General features: G+C 35.4%; 2 protein-coding genes across 4 annotated transcripts in view; one reads left to right on the top strand and one right to left on the bottom strand.

Moving 5' to 3' along the window:
- Positions 1-9,274, top strand: part of LOC144972223 (sorting nexin-14-like) — an 80,278-nt gene extending 71,004 nt beyond the window's left edge. For all 3 annotated transcript variants that reach the window (XM_078913256.1, XM_078913255.1, XM_078913254.1), the window contains 3 exons: positions 1,569-1,633; positions 2,813-2,904; positions 3,660-9,274. In XM_078913256.1, the coding sequence (XP_078769382.1) occupies positions 1,569-1,633; positions 2,813-2,904; positions 3,660-3,740 (238 nt within the window). In that variant the 3' untranslated portion in view covers positions 3,741-9,274. The remainder of the gene's footprint in view (positions 1-1,568; positions 1,634-2,812; positions 2,905-3,659) is intronic.
- Positions 1-22,476, bottom strand: part of LOC144972225 (uncharacterized) — a 101,891-nt gene that overhangs the window by 37,204 nt on the left and 42,211 nt on the right. The window contains exon 2 of the mRNA XM_078913259.1: positions 7,607-7,925. The gene's annotated coding sequence lies outside the window, so the exon portion shown is untranslated. The remainder of the gene's footprint in view (positions 1-7,606; positions 7,926-22,476) is intronic.

Below are 22,476 nucleotides of genomic sequence, written 5' to 3'. Positions count from 1 at the left end.
CCATTTTCTTCCTTTTTACTGGCGTTGATATGACCTAAATGTGTTGCAAGCGCCGTAAAACCCTTAAAAACAAAACAAACAAAAGGAAGATCTGTCTTCAGAGTCTTAGGACAGATCTTGTTTTCTACCACGTCATTCGTCGATGGCTGGAGGTTGGGAGCATGATCTTTAACTTGCTAGTGACAACAACAAAATAATGATAAGTATTGAAAAGTAAGCTTCAATCGATTAAACGAAGACAGATACGGTATATGTTTGTGAATGATTCACCTCAACTACGCCATTCACTCATCTCTCATTCGTCCTTACTGTTCATTCATCGTGTTTTGTTGATAAAGGGGAAACCTCAACTGTCCACAGTATGTTTTCATATCATAAATTTAAGCTTACATTTCAATACTTATCCTTATTTTGTCCTTCAAGCTTCAAGCTGCAACATTTTTATTAATGACAACAAAGTACATCATAAAACATGTTTTTATTTTGGTAAATTGTTTTTTTGTTTCACTTGTTGAAAACGCTTTGAAGAACTTAGGTTTTCAAAACTTCTTTCAAAATGACAAATGAAGTGTTAGAGAGATTGTATGGTCTTATAATATAATATAAACAGTCTTAGATAATACGGATCATGGACAGGGTGTTAGAGAGATTGTATGGTCATATAATATAATATAAACAGTCTTAGATAATATGGATCATGGACAGGGTGTTAGAGAGATTGTATGGTCTTATAATATAATATAAACAGTCTTAGATAATACGGATCATGGACAGGTGTTAGAGAGATTGTATGGTCATATAATATAATATAAACAGTCTTAGATAATACGGATCATGGACAGGGTGTTAGAGAGATTGTATGGTCATATAATATAATATAAACAGTCTTAGATAATATGGATCATGGACAGGGTGTTAGAGAGATTGTATGGTCATATAATATAATATAAACAGTCTTAGATAATAAGGATCATGGACAGGGTTCTTTGACCTCCCATGGTGGGCAGGAGGTCATTTGCTGTGACCTCTATCCCTTTATATCGGATAACATCGATCAGCCTGTAAAGACTTATATTTCAATAACATTTCAATATTTTATTTTAATTTAATTGTTTTTTTTATAACATCAGGAATGAGAGAATCCAATGTTTGTCGTCTCTTTGCCAGTTTAGGTTTATCTTCATCTTTTACAGACAGCAATAAACATAGGCATAGGGATATTGACCTAAAATAAAAACAAAATGAAACTAACTAAATGCATTTTAAAAATACATAAATAAATAAATAAATAAATGGATAAATATATAAAATAATAAATAGATAAATAGATAAATAAATTAAAAAAAAAAAAAAATTAAAAAAAAAAAAAAAAAAAAAAAAAAAAAAAAAAAATATATATATATATAATATATATATATATATATATATATATATATATATATATATATATATATATATATAAATATAATATAATTTAATTAGTTAATTAAAAATCTTATTTCAGTATTGAATGAAAGTGAAAATAAACGATATCAATCCTGTGATTTGGACTCATTTTATCCCCCCAGAACTGATGAGGACAAACTGGCCCGATACAATAAAGTTGTAGAAGAATTTGATGCATTCCTTCCAGGTACGTCACTTCTCTTCAATGATTTACTAATCCGTGGCCTGTGCTTGTATGCACGTTGCCTTTATCATAAACCTCCACAACGATTTATCCTCTGCTTTCCTCATGCACTCAGAGTGTGTAAGGATGTTGTTCGTTGACAGCCTCAATCTGAGCTAGTGGGCAGGGGGTTACATACTGTCTTCTATCCCCTATATCTGTTTTCCAACATGCTTTCTGTCTTTGTCTTGGAATGAGATTACTTGGTTTTGTACTGGCCCTGGCCGGAGTCCTAGCTGGGAGGAAAACAGTCAAATGCATAGTTATTGTTTTGGGGGATGGTATTTTTTTCCTAGTAAATCATCTCTCTGTTATGTATTATTATAATTGTTATTTTGAATTTATAATGTAAGCATTTGAGTGTATTCCTCTTTGTTGGATTTTGTGCTTGTGTCCGGATGAGACCGATAGGTGGTCTCAAACTAAGTACTTTGATAGTGTGCTCTTGGAATCTACATCTGATTCCAATTTGTTCCCAGTTCCCCTGTCTTACTTTTTCTTGGGTGCTTTAATTGTAATTCTAGAACTTTTTACTATCCATTTTCTTCCTTTTTACTGGCGCTGATATAACCTAAATGTGTTGCAAGCGCCGTAAAACCCTCCCAAAAAAAAAAAAAAAAAAATCTGAGCTAACATAGTTGTATTTTACTGATAGACTGTACGCTGTGGTTCAGTCAAATGCTGACTGGGTTTTGGATGGCAAGGTCAAACAAGAAACTGTCATAATACATACAAAAGATAACAAGGTATTTGGATGTCAAACTTGTCATGAGTAGAATGTTTTTAGAATTGATCACCTTTATGGCTGGCAAAAAAAATTTTTTTTTTAAAGCCAACAACCCCTCCCCCCCCCCCCCCCCCCACCAGTTGTATGACGCCACTTGCTATGTAAGACTCAACCTTCATCATAGAGTCCATAATAATGATGATAATAAATATATTAATGATATTTATAATATTGATGATAATAATAATGATAATACAATAATAATAATAATAATATTAATAATAGTAATAACAATAATAATAATAATACAATGATAATAACAATAATGATAATAATATTCTTTCTCCTCCCTCCCATAACCCATAACTACCCCATTTTATCCCCCTCCCACCCCACCCTCACCTTTGCCATCCTAGATGTGTTGACTAAAGTGCTGGGCGTTTCCAAAATAACCCAGGGATCTCATCTCTTACTCCAGATATTCCAGCAGCCAAAACTCAATAAACAGGTGAGGGATACCTGAACACTTTTATTTCAGAATCAAAGGGTAAAGGAAAGGGGGGGGGGGGATGGTTTCTGTTTATGTTCTTGTATCCACTGGATCACAGTTGCAATTTTATCCATCCCCTTTACCTTATGATGAAATCAATGTCCTAGTTGTTTCCTTAGAGAACTGAGCACGTGTGTCTGAAAGGTGCCAGACAAAGCAAGAAAGAAAAATACAAGAGAAAAAAAACATCCAAAAAAAATCAGTTGACCTCAAATGTCTTCGTCCTTGTCCTCTCGTGTTCAATATATGTGTTGTTTGATGCAAGTGAGGGTTCTCAGCGTAAAACCGCATACCCATGTGAAGAATATAGGTATTAAAATCGTCCCAACTATCGGGAGCCTCTGTGGTGTAATGGTAGCACGTCTGACCAGTAATCAGAAGATATGAGGTTCGATCCCCAGTCGAGGTGGACTTTTTTTTTTGATGTTTTTTTTCTTGTATTTTTCTTTTTTGCTTTGTCTGGCACCTTTCATACACACTTGTTCAGTTCTTTATCTTACACCAGTGCCTTATATTTCCTTAGAGAGTTTGTTTAACCACTTAAAATGGAGAGTCATATTTGTAAAAAAAATTTACGTTTGACATAAGCTTTCCTTTCAGTCTGTTTTCAAAGCAGTGAATACCAGTTCGCCTATAGAATTAATTGTAAACCTTGAAATGAGAATCTTCTAGAAAGCTTGATTGTATCAATCCTATTGTATATTATTCCCCAGCTGTCCTACTTGTTACTGGACATCGTCATTCAAGAATTATTTCCAGAACTCTCTCTGCCACCAGGAGACAAAGAGTCATAGCATTCGTCTTTGTGACAAGTGTCAAGTTTTTGTAAATATTTTATCTTTTATTTCTGTTCTAATTTTTGTCATTTGACTCCTCAAGTTGTGGTCAATTGTAACCTTTGATCCTCACCAGTCAGAAGTGACTTTATCATTTTGATGTGCCAGATTTGATGATTGATTCTTAGTGTTAAAACTTCTAAACATTGATTCTTTATATCGTCAATATATTCATAGACAACAGTGCACTTTGTGTTGCCAGCTGGTCTGAGTTAACAAAAAGATATAAATATCACCACATCTGTATTCTAATTCTAACACGGAATACTTCTCCATGGGATAGAAAGAAAAATGTTGATGCCTTGCGCTCAAAAGAATAAAGAACATAAGTCAAATGGAACTCTTCAATTTCATTGAACAAAGACAGATATGGACTTTCAACTTTTGTCTTTGATTCATTGTGTTTTGTTGACCAAGGAGAAACCCGAACCATCCACCTCATCTGTCTTTAGTAATTCAAATGGAAACGTCCATTCCATTAGGCTATTGTTATGTATTTCTTCTCTATGGAAGGGTTTTTGTCATGAAAAACACAAAGGTCTGGCAAATATTCACCTGACTGGTGAGGAGCATTGGGTTTGTTTGGAAATTTTTCGAAGCATGCGTTAGATTTTTAAAGATTTAAATGTTATAATTTGGACTTTCAGACATAGGGTGTAAACCCGGAGAAAACGTTATATTTGTATCTATGATTGTGATAAGTGTAAGGATCTTGATCTCATTGTGATGTCTGCAATTGCATGGGTTGGAATGGAACAATTTGTTGAATTATATTCCAGGCTTGCACTTAATTTGAAAATGGAATAGCATATTCTGCTATTGCATGGGTAAGAATCGAATAATATTTTGAATTATATTCAAGTAGGTACGATAAGAGACAATTTTTGAATATTTAAAATTGATTTTTCTTTCTGTATTCATAAAGTATTATGATAGTCTTGGAAAACACTTTTAAATTTTGAAAATCCATACATAAATAAGAAAATGAGAGCAAATTTATTTTTCAAGAACTTAGAATTTTTTTGCTTGCCAATTGATGTAAGAAAATATTCCAACTTTGACATCATGTAACTAAACACCAAAAAGATTTATCATATTTGTGAAACATATTTTAAAAGCACAGTGACTAGATATATGAAAGATAACAAGGTTTGAACTTGACACAATTTTTTACTAAATCTCCATTCTGTTGAAATTCCCCTCACAACAATCACGAAAGTAAATGTTTTGGCCTCCAACATGACGAAATAGAAATTTCTATGTACTAAATGAACATAATGATCATACAAAATGACATGTAATTCACGTCAACGGGTAGTGAGTACTCCAGGAAAGAGGTCCAATTTTTTTCAGACATATTCTTCAAATTGTCCTTGCAAAATAAAGGAGTGAACATCATGTTGGCAGAAAAATTGCTATGTTTGCGAGCAAATGCATAAAAGATTAAATATTTCTCGAAACAACGGAGATAGAAGAAAAACACCCTATGTTATAGGAAACCAGACCTGCTGAATTCAAAAATCATCTTAACTTTTTGGTAAAGTCAATATTTCCTTCTCAAAATTCAACATGAAATCATGAATGATAAGCACAATGTTCGAACCAGCAGCATACAGTAATAAATGCACCTCTAAAGAAACTCATATAGTACCAAGACGCTCCTGTTTTCACTTCTATGCTACTTTATGGACTTGTCTGGGAATTCTATTGCTTGGTTTTGCCCTGGCCCTCTATGGGATCCTTAACCAAAAGGGTGCAGTAAAATGTATTATTCTTTTCAAGGAGGATGACTTTTTCCACTGTAAATTGTCTCTTTGTATGTTATTAGGGCTACCGATATATCTGTTGGCGTTAGAGTACTTCCCCCTTATAAGGGATCATGCACTTGTGTCCAGCAGGTGTGTCTTTTGTGCCCTCAACCCCCTATCACCCCAAATCTTTTAGCACCGTAAGGTCTATGACGCATGACTGTATCCTGATTTCTGTGTTACTGAATGAACTGTTTTCTATCGTTTAGATAGGATGCTAATCTGAAATAAAGTACTTTCCACCACACAAACCCTAAAGACCTAGCCACCCAATTAATTTGGCTAACTCCCTATGCTTGAGAGTGGAGAATTGTGCAAACTGAAGTATCGCAAATTCTCACCAAAACCAAAAGTGGAAAAAAAAAAAAAAAATTTTAAACATTGATCTTTTTATTTGCTTCTTTCCCCGATTGAAGAACACAAAAACAAACAATAACAGAAAACTGCGTCAAGCTTTTATCCAATTTGATGGTTATTTAACTTCTACACATAAACTGTTTCATTAGCCACTAGTAACTCTTATTGATCCTTTACATAGTCTATCAAGAAAGCATTCGAAAAAGAATGGAATCATTTAGAAAACGAAGTGGCACTTTAAAGTTTATTATTTCTCCAATCTCAATATTTTAACTATTACAAGTACCATTTTTCTCAAATAAAGAAAACAATAACATTGGTTTTTCAATTTTCTAACACATTTGGACGAATCATTGTGTGTCTTTTGTCTATTTATAAACTACAACTAGTGGGGATTCCTATGCAATTGTTTTAAAAACGACATCACACTTTCGACCGTAAAAATCTACTACTGTTATAACGAGGTCAAACAATCATTTTGTCATAGCAACAACATGGCCACCATGAGTGTAGAGAGTGCGTGTGTAAATTCAGCACTTGTTGTTTGTTTGGCAATAAATAAACATCAAGAGACAAACCAGATATGAAAAAAATTTACATGTATAAATTGATAAAAACAAAATGTCGTTTAATAAAAACCAAGGCTAGAAAGTCATCCAAAAAAAATGGCAGGTCAATAAAAAACCAAAAAAAATAGGGGTTTATGTAGGCTGTTCCATCATTAAAACATACCCACTTACCGACCCGAATTATCAATTGAAATAACAATATATATCGTATTTATTCTTGTTTTAAACTATCTTAAATTGTGATGATACTTTGATATAATATTAATGTGGTTTCCGTGAACTCTATTCTTTTTGTCAATAATTTGAGATCTCATTCTCATGGCAATTTGTGTGCTGTTACAAACAATGTGAGGTGTAAAAAATTATGATAACACTCAAAGATGAAAACAAGGATTTGGTGGGCTTTTTAAAAATGCGATGCCTCGGCCATTAAACAAATTGGTAGAAATAGAGATAGATGTTTGTCTTTTAGACAGACTCGGTTCAAATTTTATATCGATAATATATCGGGATTTTTTTGCTGCTGTATATTTTTAAAACATTTTTCTACCTTTTCTACTTTTAATGCCCATTTTTTATTCTTGAAGTGGTATAGCTGAAACCTTCTTCTTTAAGACGATACCAAATTTAGCTCTGTACGTTTTTTAATGATCGATGTATTAATGATTGAATGACCCAGTTTAAAAATAGCCCTTTTCTCGGCACGTGAGGCAAATATATATATAGGCTTTTTTTTCTGCCACAAAAATGACGTTTATTGTGGTCGCTAATTCAGGGCTTACATTGGATTGGACATGGAATGGCATATATGGAGTTATTCTATCCTTGCATTGCAATGGAATGGCATTTGCATACAAGAAGCTCAGATTTATAATTGAAAATGACAAGAGATGATTGTGTGTGTGTATAGATATAAATATATTATAATATATTATTGGAGGGTTGTGTTTAAAATAACGCAAATGTGCCCAACATCTCAAACTGGCAGGGTGTGGATGTCAACCAAACACTGAGAAAACAATGCCTGGTCTTAATGTTAACATCTGGATGCTGGATGGGGTTCCTGGCCTCCCACAGTGGGCAGGATGACATTTACTGTGTCTTCTATCCCCTATATCTGTTTTCCAATTTGCTTTCTGTCTTTGTCTTGGAATGAGATTACTTTGGTTTGCCCTGGCTCTGGCCGTAGTGCTTGGCTGGGAGGGAAACAGTCAAATGCATAGTTAGTGTTTTGGGGGATGATATTTTCTTTTTTTGTAAATCATCTGTTATGTATTGTTATGTTTGTTATTTTGAATGTATGATGTAAGCATTTGAGTGTATTCCTCTTAGTGGGATCTTGTGCTGGTGTATGGGTGAGACATTCAGGTGATCTCAAACTAAGTACATTGATGGTGTGCTCTTGGAATCTACATCTGCTCCCTATTTGAACCACTCACCTTTGTCTTGCTTTTTCCTCAAGTCCTTTTAATTGTACATCTAGAATCTTTTCACTATCCAATTTTCTTCCTTTTTACTGGCGCTGATATGACCTACATGTGTTGCAAGCGCCGTAAAACCCTTAAAAACAAAACAAAAACAAACAAAATCTGGATGGTTTTTTTTTTACCTTCACAATGGGAAGGGAGGTCACTTGCTGTGTCTTCTATGTCTCTATGTTTTCTAACTTGCTTTCTGTCTTTGTCTTGGTTTTGTCCGGGCCCTGGCCGTAGTCTTTGACTTGGAGGGAAACAGTCAATTATATAGTTATAGTTTTGGGAGATGATATTTTTTTTTCCCCGTGCAAATTATCTTTCTGTTATGCAAGGTTACATTTTTTTGTTTGTTTTGAGTTTATAATTATCTGTAAGAATTTGAGTGTATTTCTGTCAGTGGGCTTCTAAGTGATCTCAAACTAAGTACATTGATGGTATGCTCTTGGAATCTATATCTGTTCTCCATTTTCCCCTTTACTATTTGTCTCTACTCATATGCTTTTTATTGTAAATCTATGATTTTTCGACCGCAATCCAATTTTCTTCCTTTTTTTCTGGCGCTGAAATTGCAAGTGTTGCAAAACCCTTTAAAACAAAACATTAATTTTTAATTATATTTTTAATGAAAATTTTTTTGTGGAGAAGCGAATGTTGTTACTACAGTCCACAGATTAGAAAAACTAATTTTTAAAAAAAGGAAACCTCAAATTTTGTAATTTGGTTCATTTTTGTTGTTTTATCTGATATTATGATGTGGCTTTTTTTAGGCCAGTAGGTCAGAGGTTCGAATCCTGCTGTGGACAGTGTAGAGTTGAGTTCTTGAAAAAAGACTCTTTACTCAAGAATTTTCACTACACTCGTGTGTAAAATTTGGTCCTGGCCGATAACAGCAATGTCTTTGTCAAAAAGATGTTAATATAGCGCCTTATAGGCTGCATGTCTTACACATTCAGTTATTCCCTTTGCTGGGGACCCCTTGAAAGACACTTTGAGCACATGCTGCCTCATAAAACCTCACCTTTTTAAAAATATAAATACCTACCAGTTTGTTGAGGTGTTGGGTAACCAATATTTCCTTTGAAATGTAAAATTGTTACTTTGTTGAACATTTGACCAAATCATGATGTTGTCATTGAATGTAGTATTTACCTTAATTTGATGATGGTGATAATTATGATGATGATGATGATGATGGTGGTGGTTGTGTTGGTGGTGGTGGTGCTGATGGTGGTGGTTGTGGTGGAAGTCGTAACAGAGATAAATTTTAATACTCATTGTCTAAACTTATTTCCAAATCCTTTTTCATGTCTGTTGTCTGGATTTTAAGTGATGTATTTGTTTTTATTGTTTTGGTTGTTCGCTGAAGAAGAGATTTGAGCCCATAACGTTCCCTGTTTGGTATTTGGTTCTTTTTCAAAGCTGTTATATTCATTATTGTTCATTCATTTTTCCAAAAATGAATGAACAATAATGAATATAACTGCTTTGAAAAAGAACCAAATACCAAACAAAATGAATGAACAATAATGACCCAGGTGTCAGCCGCAGCTATCATCGCAAATTGAGCTTGATGGAGATGGCTTGCTTCGGGCCACATAACACAGTGAATATTCGAACTAGGTATCATTCGGGTACGAAGCAAATACCACACCACTGTGTTATACTGCACCCCCCTTTTTTCCATCAAGTCATCTTTGGCAGGCCACGGTTTCCTTGAACTTTTTTGCGTGTCCCGAGAAGTTTGAGGAAACTGTGCTGAGGTGTATATCTTTTTTTCTGAGGTGCTTTCTGTCTTTGTCTTGGAATGGAGTCAATTGTTTTCATCCTGACCCTTGCTAGAGTCCTTGGTTGAGAGGGAAATAGTCAAACGTATAGTATTAGTATTAGTTTTGGGAGATGATATTTTTTCCATGTAAATCATCTCTCTGTTATGTATTTCTATTCTGTTTGTTTGAATATATTATTAGCCTGTAAACATTTGAGTGTTTCTCTTAGTGGGGATCTGTGTTTGTGTCTGGATGAGACTTTGAGGTGATCTCAGACTAAGTACATGGATAGTGTGCCCTTGGAATCCACATGTTCCACATTTGTACCATTACTCTTTGGCTTACTTTTTCTTGGGTACTTTGTTTTTTGTTTTGTTTTTAAGGGTTTTACGGCGCTTGCAACACATTTAGGTCATATCAGCGCCAGTTGGGTACTTTAATTGTAAAACTATAATATTTTCACTTTCCCATATTCTTCCTTTTTACTGGCGCTGAAATATCTTATGTGTTACAAGCACCGTAAAACCCTTATAATCAAAACAAAACTGACGGTTTTGTGGGTTAATGGCTTTGATGAGATCATTTGTAAACAAAATTTTGATTTTTGTTCCAAATTTTTATTACACTTTTTTCTTTTTTGACAAACTTTTTTTTACTCAACCCAATGAAGGGGAATTTATAACATTTATTTTTAATATGGTAAGATTCCCTTTGGGTTGACGTGAGAAAATGTGACCTGTGAGGTAGAGCAATGTTAAATGCTCCTCAAGGCCACACAGAGCAGCAATGTATCGAATCTAGTACCTCTGGAATACAAAGCGGAGATTGTACTGCTTTGCCACACTCCTTCCCCCCCCCCCCTCCCCCCCTGTCCTTCGGTGTTTTTTCCATTACCTCAGTTGGTAGTGCTCTTGGGACCAAGATCAATCTCAAATGCAGGTTATTTTTTTCTGACTCCTCGTCCACCTGACAGTGTGTGGGTAGCTGGGTGTGTTAGATCTGAAGAAATGTACATACTTTATGATAGCACTAGCGTGTTATTCAAAAGGTAACAAGTGACTGCCATCGTTTAGGTGACAATATTAAATTGATCATTATTTCATTCAGCGGTCACTGATAGAATGCGGGAACAGAATGCGAGGCAATAGATACACTTAAATAATACGTAATCCATACATATAATAATACAAGTTGCCAAAAATAGCCAGAATTATAAATACCTATATCTCGCAAATGAGATCATCCATCTTTACTCCTATAGTTGGCAGGGGGGTACATACTGTGTCTTCTATCCCCTTATATCTGTTTCCCAACATGCTTTCTGTCTTTGTCTTGGAATGAGATTACTTGGTTTTGTCCTGGCTCTGGCCGGAGTCCTAGCTGGGAGGGAAACAGTCAAATGCATAGTTATTGTTTAGGGAGATGATATTTTTTTTCCTTATAAATCATCTCTCTGTTATGTATTATTATATATGTTATTTTGAATGTATAATATAAGCATTTGAGTGTTCTCCTCTTTGTTGGATTTTGTGCTTGTGTCCGGATGAGACTTATAGGTGATCTCAAACTAAGTACATTGGTGGTATGCTCTTGGAATCTACATCTGATCCCTATTTGTTCCCAGTTCCCCTGTCTTACTTTCTCTTGACTGCTTTAATTGTAATTCTAGAAATTTTTACTATCCCATTTTCTTCCTTTTTACTGGCGCTGATATAACCTAGATGTATTGCAAGCGCCGTAAAACCCTTTTAAAAAATCCATTTCAGCCTTGTCAGGCTATAATCCTGTCAGCAAAAGACTAGAGATGGAGTCAGTTAAAGCATACAGTGTCATTCTAGTCAAAGGGCACAATGCCACATTGGGATAGATGGGAGGAAGGAGTGAGAGCAGGAGAGAGAAAATAAGACAGTAGTTAAAAGTGTAATAAATAATAACACAGACAAATTCCAACAAGTCCAACTTGTTCATCTATTTATTTTCAAGTCAAAGTTCGTTGAGATGCGGATACGACTCACGATGCCAAACAACAACAAGAACAACAACATGTTAAATAAAATAAGAACAAATCATCTGCCACAATCAAACTGGGATTTAAAACTCACAAATACAAGTTGTGTCCTATGGCAGGTATTCAATCAAAAATACAAGTTGTGTCCTATGGCAGGTATTCAATCAAAAATACAAAACGAAAATAAAAAACTTTAAAATTAACAAATTTACGATTTTCTTCCTCAAAAGCCATCTTTTTTAAAAAGTCAAATGCGCTTTTTAAGTTATTGAAACGTTTAATGGTCATCAATTATTTTTTTATCTGACTTTTGACCATGAGAGAAGTAAGATGATCTGATGCTTTGGTTGGATACATCTCTGTTCCAGCTGTCTTGGTAAAAGCATACATATCTGTGATTGGATTCAGATAAATTATCAAAGATGATATTGTTTGATTCGATTTGAGACATTGTTTGGTTTTTAAGGGTTTTACGGCACTTGCAACACATTAAGGTTATATCAGCGCCAGTAAAAAAAAAAAAAGAAGAAAATGGGAAAGTAAAAAGTTCTAGAATTACAATAAAAGCACCCAAGAAAAAGTAAGACATAGGGGAACTGGGAACAAATAGGAATAAGTCTCATCCGGACACAAGCACAAAATCCAACAAAGAGGAACACACTCAAATGCTTACATTATACATTCAAAATAACAAACATAATAATACATAACAGATGGTTTACAAGGAGTAAAAAAAATCATCTCCCAAAACAATAACTGTGCATTTGACTGTTTCCCTCCCAGCCAAGACTCTGGCTAGGACTGGGACAAAACCAAGTAATCTCATTCCAAGACAAAGACAGAAAGTATGTTGGAAAACTGATATAAGGGGATAGAAGACATAGTATGTACCTCCCAGCTCTCTATGGGAGGTCAGGAACCCCACCCAGGATTTGAGACAACTCAACCCCAGCTGAAAGTCTGCACCTCCGATTGAGAGGTCACCTGAAATTAGCCAATACAGGAAAAAGCCATTAGAACTGATGTACCACCTGAAGTGAGGCCAATACAGGAAAAAGCCATTAGAACTGATGTACCACCTGAAGTGAGGCCAATACCGAAAAAAGCCATTAGAACTGATGTACCACCTGAAGTGAGGCCAATACAGGAAAAAGCCATTAGAACGGATGTACCACCTGAAGTGAGGCCAATACAGGAAAAAAACCATTAGAACGGATGTACCACCTGAAGTGAGGCCAATACAGGAAAAAGCCATTAGAACGGATGTACCACCTGAAGTGAGGCCAATACAGGAAAAAAACCATTAGAACGGATGTACCACCTGAAGTGAGGCCAATACAGGAAAAAGCCATTAGAACTGATGTACCACCTGAAGTGAGGCCAATACAGGAAAAAGCCATTAGAACGGATGTACCACCTGAAGTGAGGCCAATACAGGAAAAAACCATTAGAACGGATGTACCACCTGAAGTGAGGCCAATACAGGAAAAAGCCATTAGAAAGGATGTACCACCTGAAGTGAGGCCAATACAGGAAAAAGCCATTAGAACTGATAAAACAAGAAAATCCCAGATTTGAATCTGCCACAAAAAAAATACCATGTGTCAATGGTTCCAATTTTTACCTCCATTAGCGAAATGTTATTCTTACATGACAGAAGATTTCTTTTAATACTCTTCAGCAGTCGTAACGTCACTTCCTTCCTAATGATGCATGGTAACTTAGTAACACTGGCTCTAAACTATCGGAACAATGGCGGACACCTGTATGAAATATTTCTCCGGCGAGCATAAAGGGTATCCAGAGGAAAAAAAACCTCATAAATTTGATCATGTTTTGACTTTTACACATTCTGATCACAAGGCATATGAAAAGTTCTAGCCAGCATGAAGAATAAAAAGTAATCATTTTATTTGTTTAGAACCAAGATGGCTGCCGTTGCCAGGCAGTGTGACATCAGACTATTGAATCGTATTGATATCAACTTCAGATTTATCACAATAAAAATAAAAGCCCAAAAAGAGATTCCATTGAAAATAATCGTTTATGTCCTAGAACGGTATAGAGATCCAGTTTTGGAAAATCCTCACTCTTCTATTATATTTTAGACTTTACCGTCGACTGGGGTAACTTTGCATAAAGGAGAAACTTTGCCTCTTGAATTTTGGACCAATAAGAGATTGTTTAGTTTTGTGGCGATTATTTCCTTTGATAAAAATTCAAGTCTTTTTTTAACGTATACAATGACTGCAACAAAGCTGGGATTATTCAAAATGCTCCAAATTCACAGAGGCAAAATTTCCACCCGAGACAAAGTTACCCCGGTTGACGATGGTCACAAATACATAAAATATTCACCAAGAGGACAGTAATGGTAACAGCAATACAATTCATGCTTCAATGTCACACAGATATAAATGACGAAAACTCTTTTCAAAGACAACAAATACAATATTGTTATTTTAAAGGCAGCTTATTGCAAGATACAGCAAAAGTCATTACACGAATATGGAATTATTTTTTTAAAATCAGATGCTTGATATGTCATTGGTCAGGTTTCTTATCGAAGTCTTCAAAATAAATTCAAAGCTGACAAACTGAATACAGAAAACATGCTGGACATTGGGTTTTCTGACTTGGTTTGAGTTCTTATGCAGTCACAATGTGCGAGGATGTCTCAAATAAGACATTGTTTAGTAGGCAGTCAACGTCTGGGACTATTGTTCTACTTTTGTTGTTTATCAACCAATCAAAATGCAGCACGTTTCAATGTCTTTATTATTTTTATTTTTTTGGTGGGGGGGGGGGTGTCTTTAAGGGTTTTACGGTGCATTTAGGTTATATCAGCGCCAGTAAAAAGGAAGAAAATGGGATAATCAAATTCTAGAATTACAATTAAAGCACCCAAGACAAATAAGACAAAGGGGAACTGGGAACAAATAGGGATCAGATGTAGATTCCAAGAGCATACCATCAATGTACTTAGTTTGAGATCACCTCAACCTAAGTCTTATCCGGACACAAGCACAAGATCCAACAAAGAGGAATGCACTCAAATCCTTACATTATACATTCAAAATAACAAATATAATACTACATAACAGAGAGATGATTTACAAGGAAAAAAATATCATCTCTCAAAACAATATGCATTTGACTGTTTCCCTCCCACCCAAGGACTCCGACCAAGGCCAGGGCAAAACCAAATAATCTCAATCCAAGACAAAGACAGAAAGCAAATTGGAAAACAGCTATAAGGGGATAGAAGACACAGTATTCAATGTCTTTCAAAATCATCCGGATTGTTTGTTTTTTATGTTTTTAAGGGTTTAACGGCGCTTGCAACACATTTAGGTTATATCAGCGCCAGTAAAAAGGAAGAAAATGGGATAGTAAAAAGTTATAGAATTACAATTAAAGCACCCAAGAAAAAGTAAGACAAAGGGGAATTGAGAACAAATAGGGATCAGATGTAGATTCCAAGAGCATACCACCAATGTACTTAGTTTGAAATCACCTACAAGTCTCATCCAGACACAAGCATAAAATCCAACAAAGAGGAACACACTCAAATGCTTACATTATACATTCAAAATAAAAATAATAATACATAACAGAGAGATGATTTACAAGGAAAAAAATATCATCTCCCAAAACAATAACTGCATTTGACTGTTTCCCTCCCAGCTAGGATTCCGGCCAGTGCCAGGACAAAACCAAGTAATCCCATTCCGAGACAAAGACAGAAAGCATGTTGGATAACAGATATAAGGGGATAGAAGACACAGTATGTACCTCCCTGCCCGCAATGGGAGGTCAGGATCCCCACCCAATCATCCGGATTGGTCAAGAAAAAACCAAAGTAAGATAGAGCAACCAATAGGCATTCTCATATCATAAATATTCTCATTTAAGACAACTGTTGTCCCTGACGACATAGACAATGACAAACCCTTCAAATCATCAATAAACCACAAAAGCGTATCTATATCAGTGACTCACACATTCAAGGGCCTAAAGCCAGTGACAAAAGCATTCCCGCTATACAAAAACATGCAGAAAGGCATTGTTATAAAGTCTGGGGATGACGACATTAAATTACAAGAAAAATTCAATCCTGAATGACACACTAAGCAATAACGCTTGGAATGGCACATGTATGAGATCTGGATAGGGATGATGATGATGATCATTGCAGTAGCAGTAGTAGTAGTAATAATAATAATAATAATAATAATAATAATAATAGCAACAACAGTGCTTTGACTTCAATATTGAAATAGTGTGGTGGTTTATACAGCTCCTTACATTAGTGATGACACAATTTGAATAAAGAGATATATAGTGGTGAGAGTGTAATGTTTTGTTTTGTTTTTAAGGGTTTTACGGCGCTTACAACACATTAAGGTTATATCAGCGCCAGTAAAAAGGAAGAAAATGGGATAGTAATAAGTTCTAGAATTACAAATTAAAGTACCCAAGTAAAAGGAAGACAGGTGGGAATTTGTTCAAATATTGAACAGATGTAGATATCAAGAGCACACTACCAACGTACTTAGTTTGAGATCACCTAAATGTCTCACCCAGACACCAGCACAAGATCCCACTAAGAGGAATATACTCAAATATTTACAAATCATATGTTTAAAATATTTTTAAAACAGTTCATAACAGAGAGATGATTCACAAGGAAAACAGTATCATCTCCCAAAACGATAAATATACATTCAGATGTTTTCCTCCCAGCAAAGGACTCCGGCCAAGGCCAGGACAAAACTAATCCCATTCCAAGACAGACAGAAAGCAATTGGAAAACATACAGGGGGAAAAAAAGACACGGCAAGTACCTCCCTGCCCGCTATAGGAGGTCAGGAACCCCACCCAGAAATAGATTGTTTCAGGGGGGGGTGTAAAGGCACTTGGGACACTTATAGGACATTTAAGTGCCAGCATTAAAAAATAATGAAGATGGAGTTGTTGATAGATTTCCCTATAATTAGTTAAAGCTGTTGACAAGTAGCCAGAAATAAGAAAAGAGAAATTGTTTATCAATATAGAATAGAAATAGTATTAGGTTCATGAGCACATCTGTGCATGTGTCTGGTCCTAGTCAGAGACTGTCAATATAACTGTTCCAGTCAGATAAAGTGAAGGAGCTTCACCATCTGGGACACACTCAAAAACTTACAAAATAATATTCATACATAACAATTACAACTGAACAAGTGTGTATGAAGGGGCTCCCGATAGCTCAGTTGGTAGAGCACTCGCTTCACACACAAAAGGATCAAGATCGATCCCGGTTGCAGTCGAGATTGTTTTTTTCTCAACCCCCCCCCCCCCCTGTCCACCCAGCAGTGATTGGATAGCTGGGCCTCTTAGAATTGGAAGAAAGTACTTTGCAATAGACTAGCATCCTATCCAAAGGATAGCAAGCAATTGCTATTGTCCATTTCACACTGTATAGAAAACAGGATAAACTCCGGCTCCATGGGCCTAATGGCTCGAAATGACTACTATTTTTTTGTATATGAAATGAAAGGTGTCAGACAAAGCAATAAAAAAGAACATCCCCCAAAAAAATAAAGTCTTTCTTGACCGGGGATCGAACACCAGATGGTAATCAGAAGGTCTGAGGTTTGATCCCCAGTCGAAAAAGACTGATTTTTGGGGGATGGTTGTTTTTCTTTCTTGCTTTGTCTAGCACCTTTCATACACACTTATTCAGATCTTTATATTATGTCGGTGCGTACCAGCTCCCTAATTGATCAATTTGATATTTTCAACAATTACAACTATATTGTGAAGACAAGTTGAATCACACAGAATCGTGCAATTCACAATTTCCCTCCCTTGTAAAGATCTTATACAAGGTCAGGACCAAAAACTGAATAGTCTCATGCCAAGAACAAGGAGAGACTAGTCATGTTGTATGGAGGGGAGCAAATGATATTGGGGGAGAGGAGAAGCAAGACAGGACTTTTTTTTAAAAAAAGACTTTAGTTACTCCTCTTTTTCTGATGTCATCCAATGAAAGACAGAAGTTTAATCAGAAATAAATGTCTTAAAGCCTGAATGGGATTGAAATAGCCTTTAGAAACAACATTGTAGCGTGTCAATCATTGACAGCATAGGATAGGAGATATTTGGCAATGGCAAAGAGAGCGGCAATCGTTGTTTGTGGTTAGAAGCCCAGACTTAGAACATGTGATGGCTACACACACTGGATTAAAAAATAAACAACAGTAACATTATCTACTTGAAATCAACTCATTTCTATCTTCAATCCCTTACAAACACACCCTGACACAGTAAAACAACAAGTTTATAGTAAGTAGGTAGGTATCCATTATATCGATCCAAACATCCTCATTTCAACAACAGTCCATTAATATCTAGTTGAAATCAACTCATTTCAACCCATTTTCCCAATCCAATCCTTACAGCGAGAGTTCTAGCAGGCTGGAAGAGACCCTGTTCTTTCAATGAAAACATCCATTTGATTTAAACGTTAACAATATTAATACCCAACCCATTTTCCCAATTCAATCTTAACACTGTCACTGTCAAACTGTAAAAACATAAAGTAAAGAGTTCTAGTAAATAAGTACTATTACTCCTACCAACCACCTATTTCATTATCACTTGTCTCTACTAACATGTACAATTTACTGATATATTGACATATTCCTGGCATAAATGTACTATATCACTAAATAACTCTTTAACAGCCTGGTGAGTGTTTACTCTAACTGAGATTCAATGAAGTCTTCCTTGATTTAGCCTCGTACAACCACAGACCATAATCCTTATGGTTTTTACAAGACAGCTGTCATTGAGGCCAGTGTCGCATCGCTGCAACTACTGCTCTCTTGGTGAAAACCGTTACATCTGGGGTTGTAGTCAAACAAATTATCATGGGAATAATTATACACTTGAATCCCGGCAGCAATAATGGGAAACCAAAGAAAGAAACAATAAGAAACACGCAGGGACTAAAACTGATGATGAGAATAGTAATAAAAGTATATAATTGTAAGGATAGACACTAAACAAACCTAAACATTGTCCTATCATTGTTTTATGCCTTATAGTAGCAGTAGGCAAAATGCCATCTGCACACACAAAAAAAAGGGGGGGGGGGGTAGGCAAAATGTCATCTGCACACACAAAAAAAAAGGAGGGGGGGGGGCGATAGGACTACTATAATCAAGCATAAAATGAAGGCAAAAAACACAAACGGACATCAAAACACTGCGTTCCATTATTTTTTTTAAACAAATAAACAAAACACACGCACACACAAAACGAAAATAACTGTGGATATTTTGTATTTTCTCTCTATGACTGACTGACTGCCAATTATGACCCAAAACACCAATCTGCTATCATGTCGGGGTGAGACAGTTGTTGACAAGACATTTAAAATGAAGTGATCAGAAATATATAACTTAAGAGGGTTTTTGTTGTTGTTGTCACGTGACGGAGCCACATCATTCATTACTCTCAATATAACACACCGTTTCTCAAGTTTCATATTTTTTAAATCATAAATTGAATTTGAATCATCTATCCTGCCTCAATATAGGTACCACAGGCGAGCGCCGTGAATCGGTGGAAAGTTGTTATCGATGGCGTTGATCGTGAAAAACTCTCCACTTTACCTCACAATATCTCAACTTCTAATGCTCGAAACAAAATACAATTTGTTTTATTTTAAAGATCAACTTCTGATCTTTGTAATGCATCTTAAAACATACTTTTGCGATTAAAAAGAGTTTCATAATCAATCGCGAACGAGACCCGGTTTTAGATAATTTTGCCTAGCGGATCGCGAGAAAATTTCGAGGTCGCGATTTTCTCTTTTCATTCAGGTTGTGAAAATCAAGGTTGTGCCGCGGAGAATTGGCATATGATGCTAAGAATAGTATCATTAGAAAGGGCAAAACTTCCTCTTTCTTTTGACACTTCCTGCCCCGATATCAGATTCAAAATGGCGGAGCGAGTGGCGAGGAAAGCACATTGTCGTGCTATTTTTAACATTTTTTAATACTTTTAGCGATGTTCGCTCACGTCTGTTTAAATAAGCAGAGAGTTTAATGTTCCAGCTTTATTTTGATATCAAATACAACCAAATCGGATGAATTTTCACGGCACAATGAAAAAAATAAACCCGCTGGTAAAAAGAACCTAGTCCAGGGTTGCCAGTTTGGCATTTTAAATGCCAGATTCCAAAAATCTGGCATTTTTGAAAACCGTTTGGCATTAGAAAAATCATTTGGCATTTGGCATTTTCATTTGGCATTTTCTTTTCTTGTATATTATACTTCAAATGACACCTTTTCTCAACCGTGGTGTAGTGGTTTAGCACTCCACTTAGTAGTCAGTAGGTAAAAAATACCCCAACAGGAAATTTAGTATAATTCAAAAAAAAAGAAAAGAAAAGAAAACATGCAAGCCACCAGGATATGATAGTAAATTGTCTATCAAAAGTGACTAGTTTTCTTAGTGGGGGTGGGAGTCAACAGACTTTGGCATTTTTTTTTTTTTTGGAGTGTTTTGGCATTTTTTGAGTCTTCCCCTGGCATTTTGTTGAAAAATAATCTGGCAACCCTGACCTAGTCGGGGGGGGGGGGGGGGGGGGGGGGGTTCGTTTATTAGTTTATTAGTTATCGTCAAACAAGTTGATTGGGCTTTATTTGTTTTTATTGCATCATACTATACCTGACCTGGGGCTTGCTTTATTTTTTAAAAACAGATTGAGAGCTGCAGAGGTGGTTTATTTTCTCTTTCTTTCCCTCCTCTCAATTACATTCATTGTTTTGTGGTTTAATCAGTTTCTGGATGCAAGGTATTTACCGGACAGATTCTATGTTAAATTGATTGTATATGGCTTTGTCTGAAAGAGCTTGAGAAGTTAATTCATTTGGTATAAGTTATGTTTGTATGTCTTTTGTTGACGATTTTCTATGAATTTTTAAAGGTATCTAATATTTTTAGTTATGCCTAATATTGAATTTCTATCCAAAATCCTTAAAAAAATTTGGATGCCATTGATAATATGTTGAGATGCTTTTGCTTCTATTGGATAGAGATAAGAATGACGAGTAATTTGATGTAAAGTATGTCATCCTATCTTTATTAGTTATTTTTTTGTTAATATTTTGATTTTGTGTATTTTCAGTATATTGACACCATTTTTTCCATGCCGTAATTTTGAGCTTGGCAGTGACCTTCGGCTCAATATAGAGCAATTACTATTTTCTCCACATTAACAAAAAAAATTAGGCTAAGAATTTATATACTTTTTTGCAAAGATATTGAGTTTGAGTAGTATACATGTTCATTTTTTTTATCTATGAGGCTCCAAATATGCGTCCCTGGGCCTATATTTCCCATTTTTTTATATTTTGATGCTGTTTCTGTCATATTTGAGGATGGTTTCATTTAAGTATCATTGTTTTTTCATCTTAATATCTGCTTTTATTTTGTTTTATGATTGCATGTTTATGCAAAAATGTTTATTTTAAATGTTATATAACCAACTTTTTTGTTTATGGCGTCATAAAGTCGGCAAAAAATGCGTAACCGGAATATGTGGGAAAAAATTGTAAGTTAAATAAAATTCATTTTATCATATTTTATTTATTTGTTGACGGATTTTCATAATTCTTTTTGTGTTGTTCATTAATTTCAAAGCACTTTACAGTGGTTTAACTCTTTTTATGATAGCTCAATTTTGAAATTTTCGCTTGTGGTACCTACTCAATATAATACAGTTTTGGGGAATGAGTCACAATTGGGCAGTTCTATTTTACACTTGAAATGAAATGGAATTCCAATTTCCCATTTCATTCTAATGGTAAAACCCATCACACCAATCATTCTAATGGTAAAACCCATCACACCAAACATTCTAATGGTAAAACCCATCTCACCAAACATTCTAATGGTAAAATCCATCTCACCAAACATTCTAATGGTAAAATCCATCACACCAAACATTCTGTTTTTTGTTTTTGTTTTTAAGGGTTTTACGGCGCTTGCAACACATTAAGGTCATATCAGCGCCAGTAAAAAGGAAGAAAATGGGATAGTAAAAAAGTTCTAGAATTACAATTAAAGCACAAAAGAAAAGGTGAGACAAAGGGGAATTGGTTCAAATAGGAAACAGATGTAGATTCCAAGAGCACACTATCAAAGTACTTAGTTTGAGATCACCTAAAAGTCTCATCCAGACACAAAGCACAGGTCCCAACCAAGAGGAATACACTCAAATGTTTACAAATCAAATAATTTAATATGTAAACTAAACATAATAAAATGCATAACAGAGAGATGATTTACAAGGGAAAAAATATCATCTCCCAAAACTCTAACTATACATTCGACTGTTTCCCTCCCAGCCAAGGAACTCCGGCAAGGATCAGGACAAAACTATGTAATCTCATTCCAAGATAATGACAGGAAACAATTGGAAAGCGGGTATGGGGGATAGAAGACACAGCATGTACCTCCCTGCCCACTATGGGAGGTCAGGATCCCCACCCAGACCAAACATTCTAATTGTAAAAACCATCTCACCAAACATTCTAATGGTAAAACCCATCTCACCAAACATTCTAAAGGTAAAAACCATCTCACCAAACATTCTAATGGTAAAAACCATCTGACCAAACATTCTAATAGTAAAAACCATCTCACCAAACAT

This window comes from Berghia stephanieae, chromosome 5 (assembly GCF_034508935.2).
Source record: "Berghia stephanieae isolate SIO BIC M18660-M18661 chromosome 5, UCSD_Bste_1.3, whole genome shotgun sequence".
Lineage (NCBI taxonomy): Eukaryota > Metazoa > Mollusca > Gastropoda > Nudibranchia > Aeolidiidae > Berghia > Berghia stephanieae.
This window is presented reverse-complemented; position numbering and strand designations above follow the sequence as displayed.